At 36.7% G+C, this 19,323-nt stretch overlaps 1 protein-coding gene across 3 annotated transcripts in view; it reads right to left on the minus strand.

Annotated features, from left to right (window-relative positions):
• Positions 1-609: 609 nt before the first annotated feature.
• LOC111156848 (zinc finger and BTB domain containing 10) overlaps positions 610-19,323 on the minus strand; it is a 32,138-nt gene continuing 13,424 nt past the window's right edge. For 2 of the 3 annotated variants that reach the window (XM_022517950.1, XM_022517948.1), the window contains exons 3-6: positions 6,279-6,377; positions 1,745-1,921; positions 1,364-1,536; positions 610-1,089 (exon numbers count right to left, since the gene is read on the minus strand). In XM_022517950.1, the coding sequence (XP_022373658.1) occupies positions 784-1,089; positions 1,364-1,536; positions 1,745-1,921; positions 6,279-6,377 (755 nt within the window). In that variant the 3' untranslated portion in view covers positions 610-783. The remainder of the gene's footprint in view (positions 1,090-1,363; positions 1,537-1,744; positions 1,922-6,278; positions 6,378-19,323) is intronic. The other variant, XM_022517949.1, reaches the window with a different exon arrangement.

The following is a 19,323-nucleotide window of genomic DNA, read 5'->3' on the forward strand; positions in this document are numbered from 1 at the left end:
AAATCATAATCATTTTAGTGGTATTTGTCAACTTCGCCACGTTAACTTTGCAACATCATTTCTTCATTTGTGAAGTAGTAAAATTCATGTCAAAAAGGAAAGGGGGAATGGAGGAAGTCAGTTCATTCCAATAAATTACCTCTCCAGTTCTTATAAACATGCCCATCAGCACAAAATTGAGAAATAATACCTAAACTAGAAGAGACTTGGTTTAAGTTATAAAGCAAATTAAAATGGAAAAATACAGGAAAGTAGAACCAATGGGGTTGAAAAGGCCCCTCACTGAAAATCTGTATTAAAAAAAAATAAAATTAATAAAAATAAAAATAGAAACAAAACTCTACTAGTACAAACTAGCCTGAGTGGTTTGATGGACAGAGTAATTGGGTCAGCTGTCACTGTAGTCTTATAAATGGATTTTCTTCATTCATGTTAAAGGACACATGAATGTAAGCTCTTTAAGGATAGGTACAATATATTCGTAGGACCCAAATAGTTACTGTATATCCTATAAATAAAAAATATTTTTACTTTGATAACTGACTGAAGGTGTGGGGACTCCATGTAATCCAACCACAAGGTTGTTTGCTGTACAGTCCTGTGCAAATATAAAAAAAAAAAAATTTTTTTTTTTTTGCTATAAGGCTTTTTGACCCTACAGTTTTCACAGCAACATAACTACCATCCAGCATGTACCATATTTTGCAAGCCTTCAAGTTCAACAATTCAAATTGTCGATTCATATTATGTCCAAATGCAGCATCCTTGAGGAGTATAGGTCAGTTAATCATCTAGAGACATACAAACATCTCCTGATTCATCCCACCGAGATGGATCATTCTGATCTTCTCCATCATCAACCAGCTCTTCATCAGCTTCTCCCACTTCATTCTCTTCATATTCTTCATCCCGAGGGAAATCTGTATCCTGTCCCTGATCTACACCTTCTTGCCCTCCTGGCTGTGATTTATCTGCACAGTCTACACAAACACCATAGCGTCGAGATCCATGTCTTATTCCAACACTGGCTGCTAACATGAAGATCTTCTTACACACCATACATTTGTATTTTTTATCCTTTTTATGCACCTAATTAAAGGGGGGAAAAATCCAATATAAGGACAATATAGACAATAATGTGTTTGAACCATTCAATTAAACCACCCATTTAACAGTAAGTGAATGTATGCTTTTGTTTTTCTATATGAAGTTCAGTTCATAAATCAATCTTTGTTTAAAGCAATTTATTTAACAACCAACCTTCCCTAAATTTCAGGTAACCGTGTTAATAAAATACCTTAAACTTCACTGACATAAATACATTTTATCTCAAAGACCAGTTATATATATTAAAGTTACTTACCAGGGAATGTCTTTTCACATGTTCTCTGCGAGTAAACAGTTTTCCACAAATATCACAGCTAAATGATCTGACTCCCGTATGAATGAGCAAATGCCTTTTTAGTGTTCGTCTGTATTTGGCTACATAGCTACAGTGAGGGCATTTTAACTTGTTCATGATTAGAGATGATTCACCTTTAAGAATTAAAAAGAACACACACACACACACAAAAGCAATTATATAGTAAATAAAATTTGCTATCAAAAGCTTGTCTATAGCTAAGAATAGGGATTATCATAGGACTACCAGTATCTTGATTTTTTAAAACCCAGGGCACGGAAGATTTTAATTGTGAAAAATCATTTTAAAATTCCCGTAGATGTTTAGTTGACTAATACTTGCCATTTTCCCAAGTTTCTTGTTTTGGCCAAGATTCCGGCAATAATCCATACTTGAAATCGTTTGAAGCACCTGGTATCAATCCATACTTGAAATCATTTGAAGTACCTGGCAGCAATCCATACTTGAAATCACTTGAAGGGCCAGGCATCAGGCCATACTTGAAATCATGTGAAGTACCTAATACAATTGAAAAGTGATTCTGATGTAATGATGGTAATGAAGATCTATTACCAAAATTTGAAGAAACCCAGAAAATAACTTTATTGTATCTTATGAGTATTATGACAGCTTATTATAAATAGCTAGATAAAAAATCTCTACATTATAGTCTGAAACAGAAATGTCTTCATACTTCATTATCATAATACCCTAATTGGCAAGCATCTTAAATAGGAGAACTAAAATTTAAAATACAACCATAGGGAGAGAAAAATTCGGTAAAATATATTTCAATAATATTTAACAGTGTATGGAGACCACATGAAACTACTCTTTTATGCTGAATTTCAAACATATTCAAGCTGAACTCTCTCTTAATTGTCACCCTATAGCAGAGCTTTGGGACAGGAGGGTAGTCCCCTGTCTCCAAAATAATCACATAATCTTGTTTTAAAACTTAACAGTATAGAAAAATGGACTAAGAATGAAAACTATAAATACTAGGAATTACAAATGCAAGGTTCTTGTTGTATTATACCCTTGCTTGTTGTTTCAGACACACTGGGCCCTCGTGGGGTTCACCAAAACCTCTTTCTAACTCCATCCTTAAATACATGAAAATTGAAAAGGTAGAATTAAAATAATCAATGTCCCTTAAGGAATCTGTACCTGAGGATCTTCAGACTAGCGAAGATAAAAATTACCTCCTCTGGATAGCATTCCCTCACCCCCCCCCTTTTTAAAAGATTTTATGTTTCAGTAATCTCTACACCCAAAAGTGAGGATCCAATTTACAGCCCTGAGATCAAGAGTCGCATGCTCCAGCATGAGCCAGCCACGCGCCCCCTGGATAGGATTCCTTCTTGAATATATATGTCTTTACCTGGATCCAGGAATCCTCTTGGCAATGTAAACATTCAGAATTCTCCATAGCTAGCTATTGCCACCCTGATCCAATCGACCATTAACTCTTGCCTGTGGATTATTTTCAATAGCCATCAGAGCCATCCCAGTTTGTAACTGTTGCCCTCTTACAGTTTGCTCTCAACACACCAATTAGAAATTGTTTCAGAACTTTTAAGTGAGAACCTGGCACTTAAAAGCCTTCAAGGACTACCCATCTCAAACATAAAAACACCTAAGACTGACAGTATGTTATACAGCCTTACCTAAATCTAGCCCTTTATCTAACCACCCCCTTGGGTCACTCTGCTTCAGGCATAATGGCCTTTGTACTGTTCCTTCATGGAAAAATGGCTCCCTCTGCAAGACCTTTGTACTCTTTCCTCTGCCTGAACACTCCTTTCCAGGCTATATGCTAGATTATTTGTGCAGTAATTTACTAATTTTCCTTCCATGAAAACTATGGATTTTATAAAGAATGCTTGCCAAAATAGGTTTTCTAAAAATTCATTTTCCTCCATCTATCTGCCAGATGCCCTACTTCTCTTAAAAATTAAAATAACTCAGTATTTCCTCTTTGGTGAAAAGTATCAATACCCAACAATGCAAACAGGTCCCTAAGGTATTTAAAAATTTCATTACTAATAATGTAAATTATTTTATACTTAGAATACCTTCACCCATTTTTTAAATGTTAGGAAAGCCTTCTGACTTTGTAATTATATAATTAAACTACAATCTGTTTTTGTCTGAGGGAAAGTTTTCAGAATCCTGAAGTGAGACACCCTATCTGTGGGTTGGGGGCCGGGCAGGGGATGGAAATTAGGACAGGGGTGGTAGCCTGTGAACACGAATCTATCAATTTTCAGCTTTACATTTCTAAACAAAGCTTGAGCTTTGACTCATAGCTCTTGATCAAATCAGTGCAAAAAAGTTAAGCTCTGAGAGCAAGGGCTGTGCCTGTTTTACTCACCTTTGTATTTCTAATGTCCAAAGTATACACCCCTTCAGTTATTTGTTGAGTATTACCTAGCAAATACTAACACGTATGTTTTTTTGACTTGCTCAAAATACTTGTAAAAAACTACTGCCAGAAATCAAGTTGGATATGTTAAGACCCTCAAGTTAGTATTATCATTACATATAAGAACAGAATAGCCCTAAAATAATTTATAGGGGGCACCTGGGTGGCTAAGTCAGTTAAACATCTACCTTTAGCTCAGGTCCATGTCAGAGTCCTGGGATCAAGCCCCACACATAAGACTCCCTTCTCAGTGGGGAGTCTGCTTCTCCCTCACCCCCTACCACTCCCCCTACTCATGCTTGCACTCAGATAAAAAAAAATCTTTAAAAAAATTAAAAATTGATAACCCAAAATTCAGAATTAGAAGTTCCTAATACTTGAAATTCTATGTTTCTCTGGGTAACCTATAGCATAGATTAATAAAAAGCATCCATGGTAACAGACAGGAGACAGCGTATCTAGAATACAAAATGGTAACGCAAAAAACCTCATCCCAAACTTCTTTCATCTGGCCAAATTCTTTAAACAGTAGAGGTTACTTATTTAGAAGTATATGAGCAGATTGACAAAGGTATTGCTTTTGTAATTCAATCACTGAAAGATCATTAAGGTCATTCAAGTTCTACTTGAAAATTGTGCTCACTGCTCAGTAGTATCCTTCAGGGTACGTTCTTCCAATAATGGCAAACTAAAAAGAAAGCCGCGTTCTTTTGAAGTCAAAATCAGAAGACAAAGGCTGGTCTCAGTTGCAAAAACAAAAATGGATCAAAATGTCCCCTAAAGAGAAATGACTCTAAATCAAGAGTTTACTTTTTTTGAAAAGGAGATAAATTATATGGACCACTCGCCACTGAAAATATTTATGTGGGGAAATGAAAATTGTGTATGAATTCACATACCCTGTCTAAACCCATTCTTCAACCAGATTTCTAAACCGAAAATAAAATACCTTGTACTACTCGTGATTTTTTGTATAAGGAAAAAGTCTTCAAAATTCAACCTATATGGATCTGTAAATGCCTCATTTCAAAAACTTTCTGTAAATTAGTTTCAACAATTAAGAGAAACCACCTTAAGGCCATTTCTTTCCTTCAAAATTACATGGCTTAACTATGGTCAGTGCATACTATATTCAGAAGCCTGTGAAAACGGAGTACCCCTAAGCTGCCCCCCTCCCCATCAATTTTTTAAAGAATTCCAAAGCTATGAGAAGTTTAATCTATGAACATCTATATCCCTTTGTGTATCTTTTGACAAATGTTAGTTTTGCCACATGGGCTTTCTATGAATCCACACACCTTTTATGTATTATTTGAAAATCTTTACATCATTGCTTCACCCCTCAATATAGCAACTATCTTCTAGAACTTTCTCCTACATAACCACATCTGAGAAATTTAAAATTGTCCATCATTTAATCCATATTATTCATTCAAATTCCCAACTTTTCCCCAAATGCCCCCTAGTCATTTTAGAACCCTGATGTCATCAAGACTGACAAGGCATTTAGTTGGTTTGCTCCAATCTAGTGGTTCCTCTGCTTGTTTTTCATGACCTTAACATTTTAAAATCCAGAGTAGCTGGATTTGTGTAGACCAGTCTGATGTTCTCCCCCCTCATGATTAGATTTGGGTTAAACCTTTTGGCAAGAATATTACGAGTGATGTCGTGTGGTGGCTAGTGCATTATGACAAGAGGCATGGTTTTTCCAATTTTTTTTATTATAAAGCAATCTTTCCCTCTTTGTAACTGAAGTAATCTATGAAATTATATGGGGACCATGTGAATATGCTATTACAACAGCCTTTTGCCCAATCATTGTGATAAGCCCATCAATAGTGGCTTAACATCCACAGATGATCTTGAATTATCTCCTGTGGGGTATTTTTTTCAATTGTCATTCTGTATTTATTAGCTTGGCATTCTTCTCTAAAGAAAGCTTTTTCTGTTCCCAATTTATTTATACTCATGTTGTTCTCTGGAATATCTACGGACTCTCTGCCTCTATGTGTAGGATACTCCCCCCAAAGTACAACTGAAAGAAATATTGCTATTTAGAATTAACATTTTCTATCTCCATTACCAACCATACTTTTATTTTACATCAATGTCAGTTAAATACATTAATCAACTATTTGGATAATGACCATTTTCATGCTACGTATATACTAGCAGAAAGTCACCAGCTCTATTAATTACTTGATATTTAAGAATTTTTAAAGCCCTAAATAAGTGGCTCCCTCAACCAATAATGAACACCCTTCCATTTGTATTATAAGGCTTCCAAAGTCTTATCATAAACACAGCTAACACAGGTTTAAGGTATTTACATTTATACTCTCCTTTAGGGGAAAGAAATTGCAACAGGTCCTTAATCATGTACACAAACACTTCCCCATCTTCAAATTCTCTTATAATATACTCTTACTAAAATCCTACTGTACCTACCAGCATCACCTCCATCCTGACTGGAGCCGGCTTCAGCCAATAAATTTGTGTTCACATTCCTATCACAATCTGGCCCTGAGAGTAGAGCACCATCCAGATCTGAAAAGGAGATGTAGAATAATCTGTTATTTACAACCACCCTATAGCCATCATGAACCACTCCTTTCTTGGTACCGTTTCTTATGGAGACTAAATAGAAAAATATCTGCAAGTTATAGTATCTACTATGTGTTTAATGCTATTAAGGCACAAAACCCTAAGACATGGTTTCAACCACAAGAACAAATGCACACTCAACAGTAAGAAGAGTGTACTGGGTAAGAATAAGCTTTAAGAGGCAGGGTGTATAGGTTACTGGCTATGTGAGGATATGCCTCAGCTTCCTGGTATATGTTTCCAACCACATCATAGATTTGATATAGAAATTAAATTAGGGGCATCTGGGTGGCTCAGTCGGCTGAGCCTGCCTGCTGCCTTTGCCGCAGGTCATGATCTCAGGCTCCTGGGATTGACTCCCACATTAGGCTCCCTGCTCAGCGGGGAGTTTGCTTCTCTTCTCCCTGCTGTACCCCCCTGCTAGTGCTCTCTTGCTCTCTCTCAAATAAGTAAATAAAATCTTTTAAAAGAGAGATTAATTAGATAATGCAAGTCAAGTGTTACAAATTAAGGAGTTTGGCACCCAATGACAGCTGCTACTGTTAGTATTAAGTACTAGATGTATAAAACATTACTGTTTTTGTATTGATTCAGAAGTGAAAAAGACAAATTAAAGCTAGAAGAGTAGACTTAAGAGAAGAACTAATTCCTTAATCTTGAAGTATGGAAAGGATGTGAGAGGCAGCTTAAAAGATATACTAATGAGATGAATACTTTTGGTTACAATCTTTTCTTTTGAATCTGTTCCATTCCTTCTGTTTCTCCACCACTGCCTTAATTCAGGTACCCATCACCATTCTCTTGGATTAGTGAATTACTGAAATAGTTTCTTGGTCTCCTTGCTTCAAAATACAATGCTAGTACTTATAGTCATCATGCCAGAAAGATTCTCCTAAAACATAAATCCTAAGTTGCTCCCTTAATTTAAAATCTTCAATGGTTCACCACAGCGTTTAGGCTTACCTTCAAACTCCGTAGTTTAGAATACAGGGTCCTAATATTCGTCGGGCTCCTACTAGTGCACCTAGCATCATCCCACTGGTACTATCTACTCCCCCAAATTGAAAGTATCTGAAGACAGGGCGCCTGGGCGGCTCAGTTGGTTAAGCGTCTGCCTTCAAATCAGGTTATGAACCCAGAATGTTGGGGTCAGTACCAGGTTGGGCTCCCTGCTCCACAGCGAGTACTCTTCTCCCTCCGCCCCTCCTCCCACTCGTCCTCTCAAATATATAAATAGAATCTTTAAAAAAGTATATGAAGACATTTTTAAAATGCCACTTTTTATGGACAATCTGTCCTCTGTCATAAGTCTCAAAAAAAAAAAAAAAAACCAAAGAAGAAAAAACACGCGAATTCCTTTTTACATATACAGCAGGTACTTGATTCAAAAAAACAATTGATGGTGGGCAAATAAAACCGTGGTACATTTATACAACAGAATACCACCCAGTAATGGTTCTAGTGCATAGTTACAAAACCCCAAAACACTAAATAGTTCTAGCTCTTATATTCTAATGGGCCAGTAGGATTACATAATTGCATAATTAAGGAGAGAAAGAACAGTATAAATGATCCTCAAGCAGGCATAATTAAGAGCACTACAGGCCATTGTAAAGATTTTGGCCTTTAATCTAAAACCAGTGAAAGGATTTTAAACAAAGTATTAATCTCATTTACCTTTTAAAAAGACTATGGCTGGTATTGTATGAATGATTAAAGGAGGTCAAAAGGAGATGCAGGGAGACTAGTTAGGAAGCTATTTTAGAAATCCAGATGAGAACCAGTAGTGGCCTTGACTTGGTTGATGGCAACAGCAAATGGAAGAAAGTAGTTGTGGAAGAAGAACTGACAGCTCTTGGTGAGACTGAATATGGGAGAGGCAGGGTTTGAAAGTAATGAGGGAAGCTTCCATCCTATACTAATACTAATGAAAGAGGACCAGTAGGGCGCCTGGGTGGCTCAGTGGGTTAAAGCCTCTGCCTTCCGCTCAGGTCATGATCCCAGAATCCTGGGATAGAGCCCCGCATCGGGCTCTCTGCTCAGCAGGGAGTCTGCTTCCTCCTCTCTCTGCCTGCCTCTCTGCCTACTTGTGATCTCTGTCAAATAAATAAATGAAATCTTAAAAAAAAGAAAAGAAAAAAAATTATAAAAGAAAAAGGACCAGTTTTAGGTAGTTATGAAGACACAGTCTGACACACCTAACAAAGAGGAGTTTATATGTTTGGAGTGGGAAAAGTAGGTTAAATGGGTAAACACTAGATACTACCTGGGACCAAGTCTCAGCTCTGTCATATCCCAGCTATGTGACAGTTGTGAAGCAGGTTATTTTGCTTTTTAAATGCAGTGGTCCTCAAAGTGTAGTTCCCAAATCTGCACCATGGGCATTATCCAGGAACTTGCTAGAAATGTAAAATTTCAGGCCCCATCCCAACCTACAGAATCAGATACTGTGGAAGTGGGGCCTAGAAATCTGCACTTTATAAAGCCTACTAAAGATTGAGAACTGTTTTATTATAAGAGTAGGGAAATTATCAGGGAAAGATCTATGCACTTTATATTTATTATTATCCAGGGACCAAATGATAATAAAGAAAAGCACTCAGCTCTACCTGGTATGTAACAAACACTCAAAATTTTAATTTTTTTTTTTTTTTCGTTTAAAGCTCCTAAGTGGAAAATTAGCACCAAAGGCTATACAGATATAATGCTTAAACTGGTGATAAAAATGAGTTGTTAGAATATGTGTGGTAAATAAGGCCATGGAATTAAACAGATGAGACTATGAGAAAAAAACTATGACCAGTATGTTGAGGAATCCTAGCATTTAAGAAACCAGAAAATGATACAGATTTTAAGGAAGGAGTTATTTCAAGAAGTAGTCCATCATAACAATGCTGCCAAAAATTTAAGCTAGGGACTGAAACATGCAATACTTTCATTCAACAAATGCTGAACACCTAGGAGGTCACTGGTGATCTCAGAACAAGTGACACTGGTACATCAGTGGGGCAAGGTGAAAAAACTTAGAGTGGCCTGTATTGTGAATAGAAGATGAAGAATTACATAATATAAACTGAGAAATTTGGTTGCAAGGGGTGAGACACAGAATAAGAGTATTTTTTTAAAAGGTGAAGTAATAAACATTTAAATGCTGAAATGAAATCACTAAGAAAGGGACAAGTTAAAAGTACTGAAGAAATTCAAAGAGAAGGATTCTGGAATCCTGAAGCAAATGTGTGGGTATTTTAGGAGACAGCAAAGACAATCAACATATAGAGAGAAGTTTGAAGACAGGTACTTAAGGACAGCATCTACCACCACCTTACAGGGAAAATAAAAGCTGAAGAGTTTTAAAAAGTGAGATTATTGCCTAGAGTAAATGGCTTGGAAGTCAGGAGAATGAAAAAGTACTTCAGGTGGAGAAGAGCAACAGCAAAGAGACTCCTTTACCTGTCCCGTGAGAGGAGGGGTACTCATTAGGTTTTATTTTCCCAGCACTCATCACAATGCATGACAAGACACTTTTTTTGTAAGATTTTTATTTATTTGATAAAAAGAGACAGAAGGAGGAAGAGCACAGAGGAAGAAACAGATGCCCTGCTGAGCAGAGAGCCTGACTCTAGCCTTGATCCCAGGACCCTGAGATCATGACCTGAAAACTGAAGGCAGAGCTTAATCAACTGAGCCACCCTGGCACCCTGACAAAATGCTTTTCAAATAAATGTTGGTTTGAATATTCTTCTCTCTGCAACCTCTATTAGTAGTTTAGTTTTAATTAATGGTATTTAAAGAATACTTTTTCAGTTTTCTGGTCTATAGTAACACTAAAATATAACCACAAACTGAAAATGATTAACTAAAATTTAGTGGCTTTATTTTCCTATGAAAAGCTGAATATATTTCCATAATAAATTTAAATCAATATTCAACAACTGTACTAGGTTTCCCAGTATCTTTTAAAAAACTAATTATTCCAGGTGCGCCTGGGTGGCTCAGCTGGTTAAGTATCTGCCTTTGTCTCAGGTTATTAATCTGAGAGTCCTGGGATTGAGCCCCACATCAGGCTCTCTGCTCAGCCGGGAGCCTGCTTCTCCTTCTGCATCTCTTCCAGCTCATGCTCTCTCTCTCAAGTAAAATCTTAGGGGGAAAAAAAAAGTCACTATTCTAGAGTGTACAGTCTGTTCAGAGGGCACTTCTTAAAATTCTGCGAAGTGGGTTTGTAAATACAGGCAGGGTGCTTCTATTTATGTAACATTCTATAGTGATTTGTTGAAGGCTTCCTCAGCTAGTTCTTAAAATAGACATTTCCTGTCTCCTAACCCTACCCCTTTAGTATCAGAATTTAATTTGTGATCTTTAATCCTATACTAAGCACGGAACACCTCAACCTGAAATGACAAATATATTCTTCCTTTGTACCGTGTTTTTCTCTCAAACTCTTTTGAAAGGTATCACTTAGTTATTGTATCAAAAACAAAGCTCAGAACAGTGAGCTCTTCTAGGTTGACAGTAACTTTCATAAATAGCACACTTAACTCAGGAACCAATACATCATATCACTGTTGTAGCTTATTTGAAATCAGCCAAACTGCCTAGAAACTCATTTTAATCAGCTGATGTTAAGTGGGATAGAAGTGAGGCAACCAACCATTCACTTGAAATAGAAATGAATTTTGCTTCCCTAGGAAGTGAAAGCAGTAACTCTTGGTCATCATCTTTTTCTCCAAATTATAGGATTAAAAAGTTAATTCTTCTATACTTGGTTTTTGACGTTCGTGACCTTTCTATGGAAAGAAATCCTTCACTTCATTTAAACTTAGCAAAAAGGGCTAAGATATCTCTGCTAACAACAAAAGACCTTCTGAAGAGCTATTAAAACAGTTTCAGGAGGTAACAATGATCTACCAAAGCTATGGACCTGGCACATACTAAGTAATAAACCCGAAACAACAACAAAACCCCACATCTGCAATGCTAGAAATAAAAGCGAAGAAGTACACCCATCTTTAATTTAGTTTCCTAGTGATATTTCATATACTTTTTTGCTAAATGAAAAAATAAACCTTACACTCTGGGATAAACCAACACTCACTTTACTAACTTCTTTATTTAATAAAACCATTTCCAAAATCTTAAGTGTACCAAGATATCAGCTATTCTTGTTCTTTACAGTTCATACATTTTTGTCTATCCTTGAAAGCAGTCTTCAGGTTCATTTTAAAAGAATTCAGATTAACCATATTTTGCACGTTTTTTAAAAAGACTTCTTATTCATGGATTTTTAAAAAACCAGATTAACATGTGATGGGAAGAAAAGGAATGATAAAGCAAATCTCAGTTCCTACTCCTCAAAATTTTAACAATCGACTTTATTTTCCTCACATAAAAAAGAGTAGTAATGTTTGCACACTTCACAAAGCTGCTGTGAAAAGTGACATCAGTATACTGAGTAAAATGTAAGTAGAATATAAATCTAGGTGTCATTAAGTGAGGTTAATCTTGGTGCCTGTGGTTACAGGTTTCCCTGGGATCACAGGTTAGCAGTGCTTCCAGATCTCTGGTAGGGAGTAGCACAGCACCTGACTCGAAGTGCTAAACAGAACTAAGTTGGGAAGAAGGTTTCCCTGATTTTCTTTTGGTTCTCAAAATTCCAAACATGAGGCAGGTGCAGACCAACTTAGATTTTCTTAAGGGTGATTGGGTGGGTCAGTCATTAAACGGCTGCCTTCAGCTCAGGTCATGATCCCAGAGTCCTGGGATGGAGCCCTGCCTGCCATCAGCCTGCTTCTACATCCCTCCCTGCCCGACCCCCCCCACCCCGCATTGTGTTCCCTCTCTCACTGTCTGTCAAATAAATAAAATCTTTTAAAAAAATCATTTAAAAAAATTTTTTTTCTTAAAAGACAAATATTCTTAGGAATGAAATGAGAGAAGAAAGAAATCAAGGTTTTAGAAATAACTCCATTGCACAAAGCTCAAGAGACTCAGTAAGATCTTTCCCCACTTTCATTTTCACTTAAATATATACCAACATCAAGTTTCTCTTCTCTGAAGACAGTTTCAGAACTATTTTGTTTTTCATAAACAGGTATAATTTTTCTTCTTTACTCATTGTGATCTGGTTTTTTTCCACTTTTCACTGGACTAACTTCACTTGCAAATAAATATATTATATAAAGCATCCCTGACAGTTCCTACAGCAGCCTAGAGACTCAACATATAGTAGTTTCCATTCACACCCCACTGACTCAAGTGACTGCCCCATCTTAGACTAAGATCTACTGTTTCTTCTTTGCACTACCCAAACAAGGCTGTTATTTCTGCTCTCATTAGTCCTTAAAAGGTCTATCCAGATCACTCCCCCAACTTTAATCCATGAACACCCTCCAAATGTTTTTTCCCAAAGGCAAATATAAACAGACCTAATCTCTAGTTAAAAATCTCCCATGAGGGGCGCCTGGGTGGCTCAGTGGGTTAAGCCTCTGCCTTCGGCTGGGGTCATGATCCCGGGGTCCTGGGATTGAGCCCCGCATCGGGCTCTCTGCCCAGCAGGGAGCCTGCTTCTCCCTCTCTGCCTGCCTCTCTTCCTACTTCTGCCTACTTGTGATTTCTCTGTCAAATAAATAAATAAACCTTTAAAAAAAAAAAAATCTCCCATGGCCTCAGTATGTAAAAATCCACAAATTTACCGTGCAGAACAAAGAGATCACAACTTGGCTCTTAGGTATCTACGCAACCTCATTCCCCATTACATTCTTTCTATTCTTTAACCTGCTTGCCCTGACTTCCTGCCACCTTGTAGTCAGTGAATGCCCTTCTCCCTCTCCTGGGAAACTCCTACACAAGATCCAATTCTTTTTTTTTTTTTTTTTTTTTTAAAGATTTTATTTATTTATTTGTCAGAGAGAGAGAGGGAGAGCGAGCGAGCACAGGCAGACAGAATGGCAGGCAGAGGGAGAAGCAGGCTCCCCGGCAAGGAGCCCGACGTGGGACTCGATCCCAGGACGCCGGGATCATGATCCGAGCCGAAGGCAGCTGCTTAACCAACTGAGCCACCCAGGCGTCCCACAAGATCCAATTCTTATTACTGCCTTCTCTATATAGCTTTCACCAAGTCTCCCATTGCACCCCTTGCCATACTTACTATTTTAACATTGGTCACATGACACTGGTTATGTTTCTACCCCACAGCTCCTCAATCTTGACATCTGGCAAGATGCTTACTTTTGGGGGGATTTAAAAAAAATTTCATTACTAAATTTCCTATTATGATGTGGAAAGATATTTTGGTATCCCAGGAAAGTAGCATTTGATTATAATGTAACTTTTCTGGAAATGTAAAATGATGAATGAAGACTTAAGACACCCCAGAATATTAAGATGATACCAGAAATTAAAATTTCAGTTTTACAGATCTCTCAAGGATCTACACTTAAAGGGTTTAGATAACTTGATATTTTGAGCAGGCAGAACTCAAAAAATGCTTTTCCACAGGCTTCTTCAATACCAGGTCTGGCCACACAGATTATTTCTTTAGTGTTTGTAACTTGTAGGTAATAATAAGTACCTTCATCTCTTGGGATAAACATGGCAGATAGGGAAGGAAAAGGAATACTTGGCAGAAGAAAAGTAAAGAAGGGTAAAAAGATGTCAGAATATTCCCACTACTGGGGTGCCTGGGTGCCTCAGTGGGTTAGCCTCTGTCTTCGGCTCAGGTCATGATCTCAGGGTCCTGGGATTGAGCCCCGCATCGGGCTCTTTGCTCAGAAGGGAGCCTGCTTCTCTCTCTAACTGCCTCTCTGTCTACTTGTGATCTCTGTCAAATAAATAAAATCTTAAAAAAAAAAAAAAAAATATTCCTACTACCTACTGTCATCCTCTTAAGATTAAACATTGGAAGATTCTTATGTATTAGTATATTTTATAGCCCATAAAGTACTGATGGACCTTTATTTTTTAAAATGAACATCAGGCTTTCAAACTACCATTTAATACCCAATTCTAACAGTTTCTGAAGGAAAGTGATTTAACATTGCCATTTGTAGCGCATCCTTCATAACATCCAACCAAAAGGATGCCTGAAAGGTAGAGGAGAACATCTGGAACCCCCTAAGATTAAAGAACAAAGAAAAACTAATCCAGATCCATAAATTTATCTGAAATGCTTAGAGTAAGATGTAGGATGCAGTAATTTTCAGATTTTAGGAGAAGAGTAACTACGATACTCCCAGTGGGGTCTAGGGTAGCATCCTATAATCAGAACAGTATTTCTGCACAAAACATGAATATTCACATTTAAAGAAATGAGTAAAAGATATAAATAGCTGGTTTTGCTGCTGCGGATTGGGTTTTGTTGCCAAAATGATTAAGAGAAAAAGCTCTGGATAGTTTTTACTCATTTCAAGATGCCAGAATTATGAAATTTTTCTTTCTGCCCATTAGTGTCATAATGTGGGATACACTCAAGGCTAGTTACAGTCAAGTAAAACAGTTGAAAGCCCACATCTCCTTAAACAAAGCCAAGTTCCATGGTTTTTAAACATATTTTAAATAGTTTATACAGTAAATTTATAGGACATGGTCAAAATAGTAGTGTCAAATGGCCAGTTTTCAAAATTATAAAAATTTAATCATTTAGAAAGCATTTTAGGATTCTGCAACATCTGAAAGTAATGTCAAGTATCAATTACCATCCAAAACATAGAAGAGCATAAGTTCTGGATAGAACTCTAAAGAGTTGACTATAAATAGAATAATTCATTGCTTCAAATATGACTCATTAGAATATCTTAAAGATATTCAGCTCGGGCTTTCTGTTCAAGGTTGTCTTCTAAATATTCAAATTATGTGCTTTTTAACCAAAAGGCAAATATACAAATTGAAACTGTAAAATGAAACCTGATTTCAACTCTACTTGTAAGGATTAATAAAAATTTGTTAATGTTTTAATACTGTTTTCCCCTGAAGTATAGATGAAAGCAAGGAACTTTTAGGGGCGCCTGGGTGGCTCAGTGGGTTAAAGCCTCTGCCTTCGGCTCATGTCATGATCTCGGGGTCTGGAATCAAGCCCCATGTTAGGCTCTCTGCTCAGCAGGGAGCCTGCTTCCCCCTCTCCCTGCTTGCCTCTCTGCCTACTTGTGATCTCTGTCAAATAAATAAAATCTTAAAAAGTCTATTTAAAAAAAATAATAACTCTAAATTCTTTGCGCAAGTAAAATCACCTTGCATCTGAATAGTGTATGACATTAAGAAAAAAAATCATCTATACAGAATTTTATCAGCTTGTATTATTAAAGATAAAAAAATCAATTATATAATGTCTGCTTCGTTTACTAAAAACGTTTTTGAGGATATTATTATGCTACATGGTATCAACTATATAAAAACCCAAAATTCAGTACCAGAGAAGTTTATCATCTTCCAGAACTGGCATGTTTCCTCCTTTGAGAGGCTGCTTAGCATCTTAGAGCCAATTAAAAGCTTAATTAGGACAACTATATTAACACTCTACTAGCACACTTAACTTCTTTATTGCTGTATTTTATTTGTTTTCCTGATGTTTCTTGTCATTTAAAAAATGTCTGTTCAAAATGAATTACGTATGCACGCAAAAATTAAATGTATGTGTACACATGCAGAGCAGTTATTTACAATGGGTGCAACTTGTGTGGCTGACATAACTGAAAAATCTAGATTCAGAAAATAATCCCAGAGCATCAAAAGATCAACAGTAAGTAACACGTGACTTGCTCTGATTAAAGGCAACAGCATGTGGGAACACACTCTGTAAAACAACTTAGGTATTATGTTTACTCCTATAATTCCTAATCTCATATCTTTAAATACTTTATTTGGCAGACATTTGTTTTCTGGTTGTGTATCAGTAAAACAAGGATTTGAAATTTTTATACTACCAGAGAAACCCATTAATAACACCTCTTTTCCTATTTTATTACCTAGAATTTTTTTTCTGACAGTTTTAATTTTCCCATAAACTCCAATAAAACAGAAAAAGGACAGAAGTTTCTAACCTTTCCTAAGTTATACTTTCAAATACCCTCATATATAAAAAAATTATTTGAAGCAAACTGCAGTAGTGAGTCAAATAATGAATATACTAGTTTAAAATTAAAAAAAAATCTAAATAAAATCCCTGATATTTCTGGGTATACCATCTTATCTTGGTATCTTAAAACATTTCTCTATGAGGCATCTAAAAATGAGCTTCAGTAGTATGTGGCAAGAAGATATTATTTAGAGCTGTGGTTTACAGACTCTAGACTTTTTTTTTTTTTTTTTTTAAGATTTTATTTATCTGAGAGAGAAAGAGAGAATGAGAAGGAGGGGAGGGTCAGAGGGAGAAGTAGTCTCCCCGCAGAGCAGGTAGCCCAATGCGGACTCATCCAGGGACTCCAGGATCATGACCTGAGCCAAAGGCAGTCAGGCAGTCGCTTAACCAACTGAGCCACCCAGGCACCCCAGACTCTAGGCTTAAGAGTCTGGGGAAGTCACAGTTCTTAAGGGGATCCACAAGTCCAAATATGCCAAGCATTGCTCATAGGCCATATAAATAATTTACTGTCTTTTCAGATATTTGCCTACAGAACTTTAAATTTATTAAAATCATTTGTATCACTAAACATTATCAGTATTTTCTCAGTAAGTGGAAATCAAAGTATAACCAATGATGGTGCAGTTCATAAAAATGTCTGTGGTTTTAAAAGGGACCAATTTTTTTTTTTTTTTAAGACAGTCTACCAGTTCATTAATTGCAAGGTTTTAATGTAAGCCGGTCTTAAACATGAAACCTGCCTCTATTTTTACTAGCTGAATGACCTTGAGACAGGCCTTAACCTTGATCAACACAGACCCACTGTGTTCTGTATCGGTTAGAATTTGCCTCCAGAGTTGTTAATTTTGTACACCAAAATTTCTGGGTGAAAAAAAAAAAACTGGTGGATTGTAAGAAAGATGGTAAAGGGGCTTGGAATTCATAAGGAATTCACTTAGTTTAATAAGTTATCTATAATATCTGAAGGGTTGGTTATCAGGTCAATAGGTTAGGTCAGATTATACTACTCAAAATGGCAGAATCATGAAGTTCAAAAGAACAAATTTTGGCTCAAAATAAAATAACTTCTACAATCTAGTAGAAAGCATACTGCACTGGAAAACTCATTTTAAATAATCTCAAATCTCCCACTTTAAGGGGATCTATAATGACCTTGACAGTTGTGCTTCTGTCATTTAATTTTCTTAATTAATTCCTTAAAATAAGTATCACACTTTAAAGATGAGGAAACTGAATACTGGAGTTAATTTAATTTGGTCACAGTCACACAGTTAAGTACAGAGCTCATCCTTCAAATCATGACTCAATTTTGGCTCATTCCTCTTTGTCAGTGGATCTCAAACTTCATTCACAGTGTAACCACCTACAGAGCTTATAAATATTCCAACAACCAGGCAACATCCCAGAACCAGTTAACTCAATATCTACTGCAAAGACCCAAGCATCATGGTCTTCAAAGTTCCCAAGTAATGTCAATATGCCGTCAAGAAAGATAAAGACCCACTGCTCTATACCAAGGGTTGGCAATAAAGCTTTACTGAAGCATATTCATGATCTTCTGTGTGTACTTAATGTCTGTGACATTTTTCAGGCTTAATGTCTGTGACATTTTTCGGGCTGCAATGGTACAGAGTTAAGTAACTTTATGACCAGCAAAACCAGAAATATTTACTGTTTGGTTCTTTACAGTAAAAATTTGCCAAACCCTGGCTCTGTATCATATTATGTCCTAATCATAATATCCTTGTAAGACACCCCATTTCCTGGTACTCAATGACGTTGGATTTAGAGGCACTGAGAAGCTGCAATAAGTTTAACAGCTGGAATATAGCGTTATCACTGATAAAATGTCAGTTAGGCAAGGTTCAGACACCAAAGTGATACCCCTAACGTGATAGAATTTTTATAAGTTGTAAGATGTAAGAGATGTTGAAAGCATAGTATACTGCCAAAAATTTATGATACATCTATTCCATTGATACAAACTCAGCTGAGGGAGTGCTTGCCAAAACAATAGCTAGTAATGCTGTTTTTTAAAAGTATGCATTGGGTGGCTGGGTGGCTCAGTAGGGTCCTGGGATCAAGCCCCATGTCGGGCCCTGTTCAGCGGGGAGCCCACTTCTCCTTCTAGCTCTGCCTGCTGCTCCCCCTGCTTGTGCTTTAATAACTTTTTTTTAAAAGCAGTTTGTAAATTATGCACTGTGACTCAATAGTAGTGCTTTCCTTTGAATTATTTCAATTGTATGTGGCATTAAGAAAGGGTTAGCTCTGATCGATTTTGCCAATACTACCCCCAAAACCTGCTTATCCCTTAAATCGTGTGTGTGCCCACGTGCATGTGTGTATTTTAAAAAAACACAAGGTTCCCACCATACTATAAAGTGATTAATCTCTGCAGCAGAAAAACAATGTAGCTCATCTTTGAGAATTTCAAGGTCTTCTGTATTAAAAAGCCAAAATAAAGCGATGCTATGAAAATCTACCTTAATACTTAAAAGAAACTGCCTCTGAGGATTTAATTATGTAACAGTCAACAAGTATGAGGGAAAAGATCACTAAATCATATTCATTATGCAAATATGCTGATTTTCACCCAAGTAAATCCAAAAACCAATGGGAACGAAATCCACACCTAAAAGGCCAGAGAAACCATTTCATAGGATTACTATGGCATTCTGTCCTGTAGAACTAAAAACAGTGATTCTTTTTAACAAAGTATTCCATCCCTAGATAATCACCATGATGTAAATCAGACACTGAATAGTTAAGAGCTTTGAGGCAGCCAAACAAACACTGAATCATATGTGACAGTGGTAG

This window comes from Enhydra lutris, unplaced genomic scaffold (assembly GCF_002288905.1).
Source record: "Enhydra lutris kenyoni isolate GAN:26980312 unplaced genomic scaffold, ASM228890v2 scaffoldscaffold49, whole genome shotgun sequence".
Classification (NCBI taxonomy): Eukaryota; Metazoa; Chordata; class Mammalia; order Carnivora; family Mustelidae; genus Enhydra; species Enhydra lutris.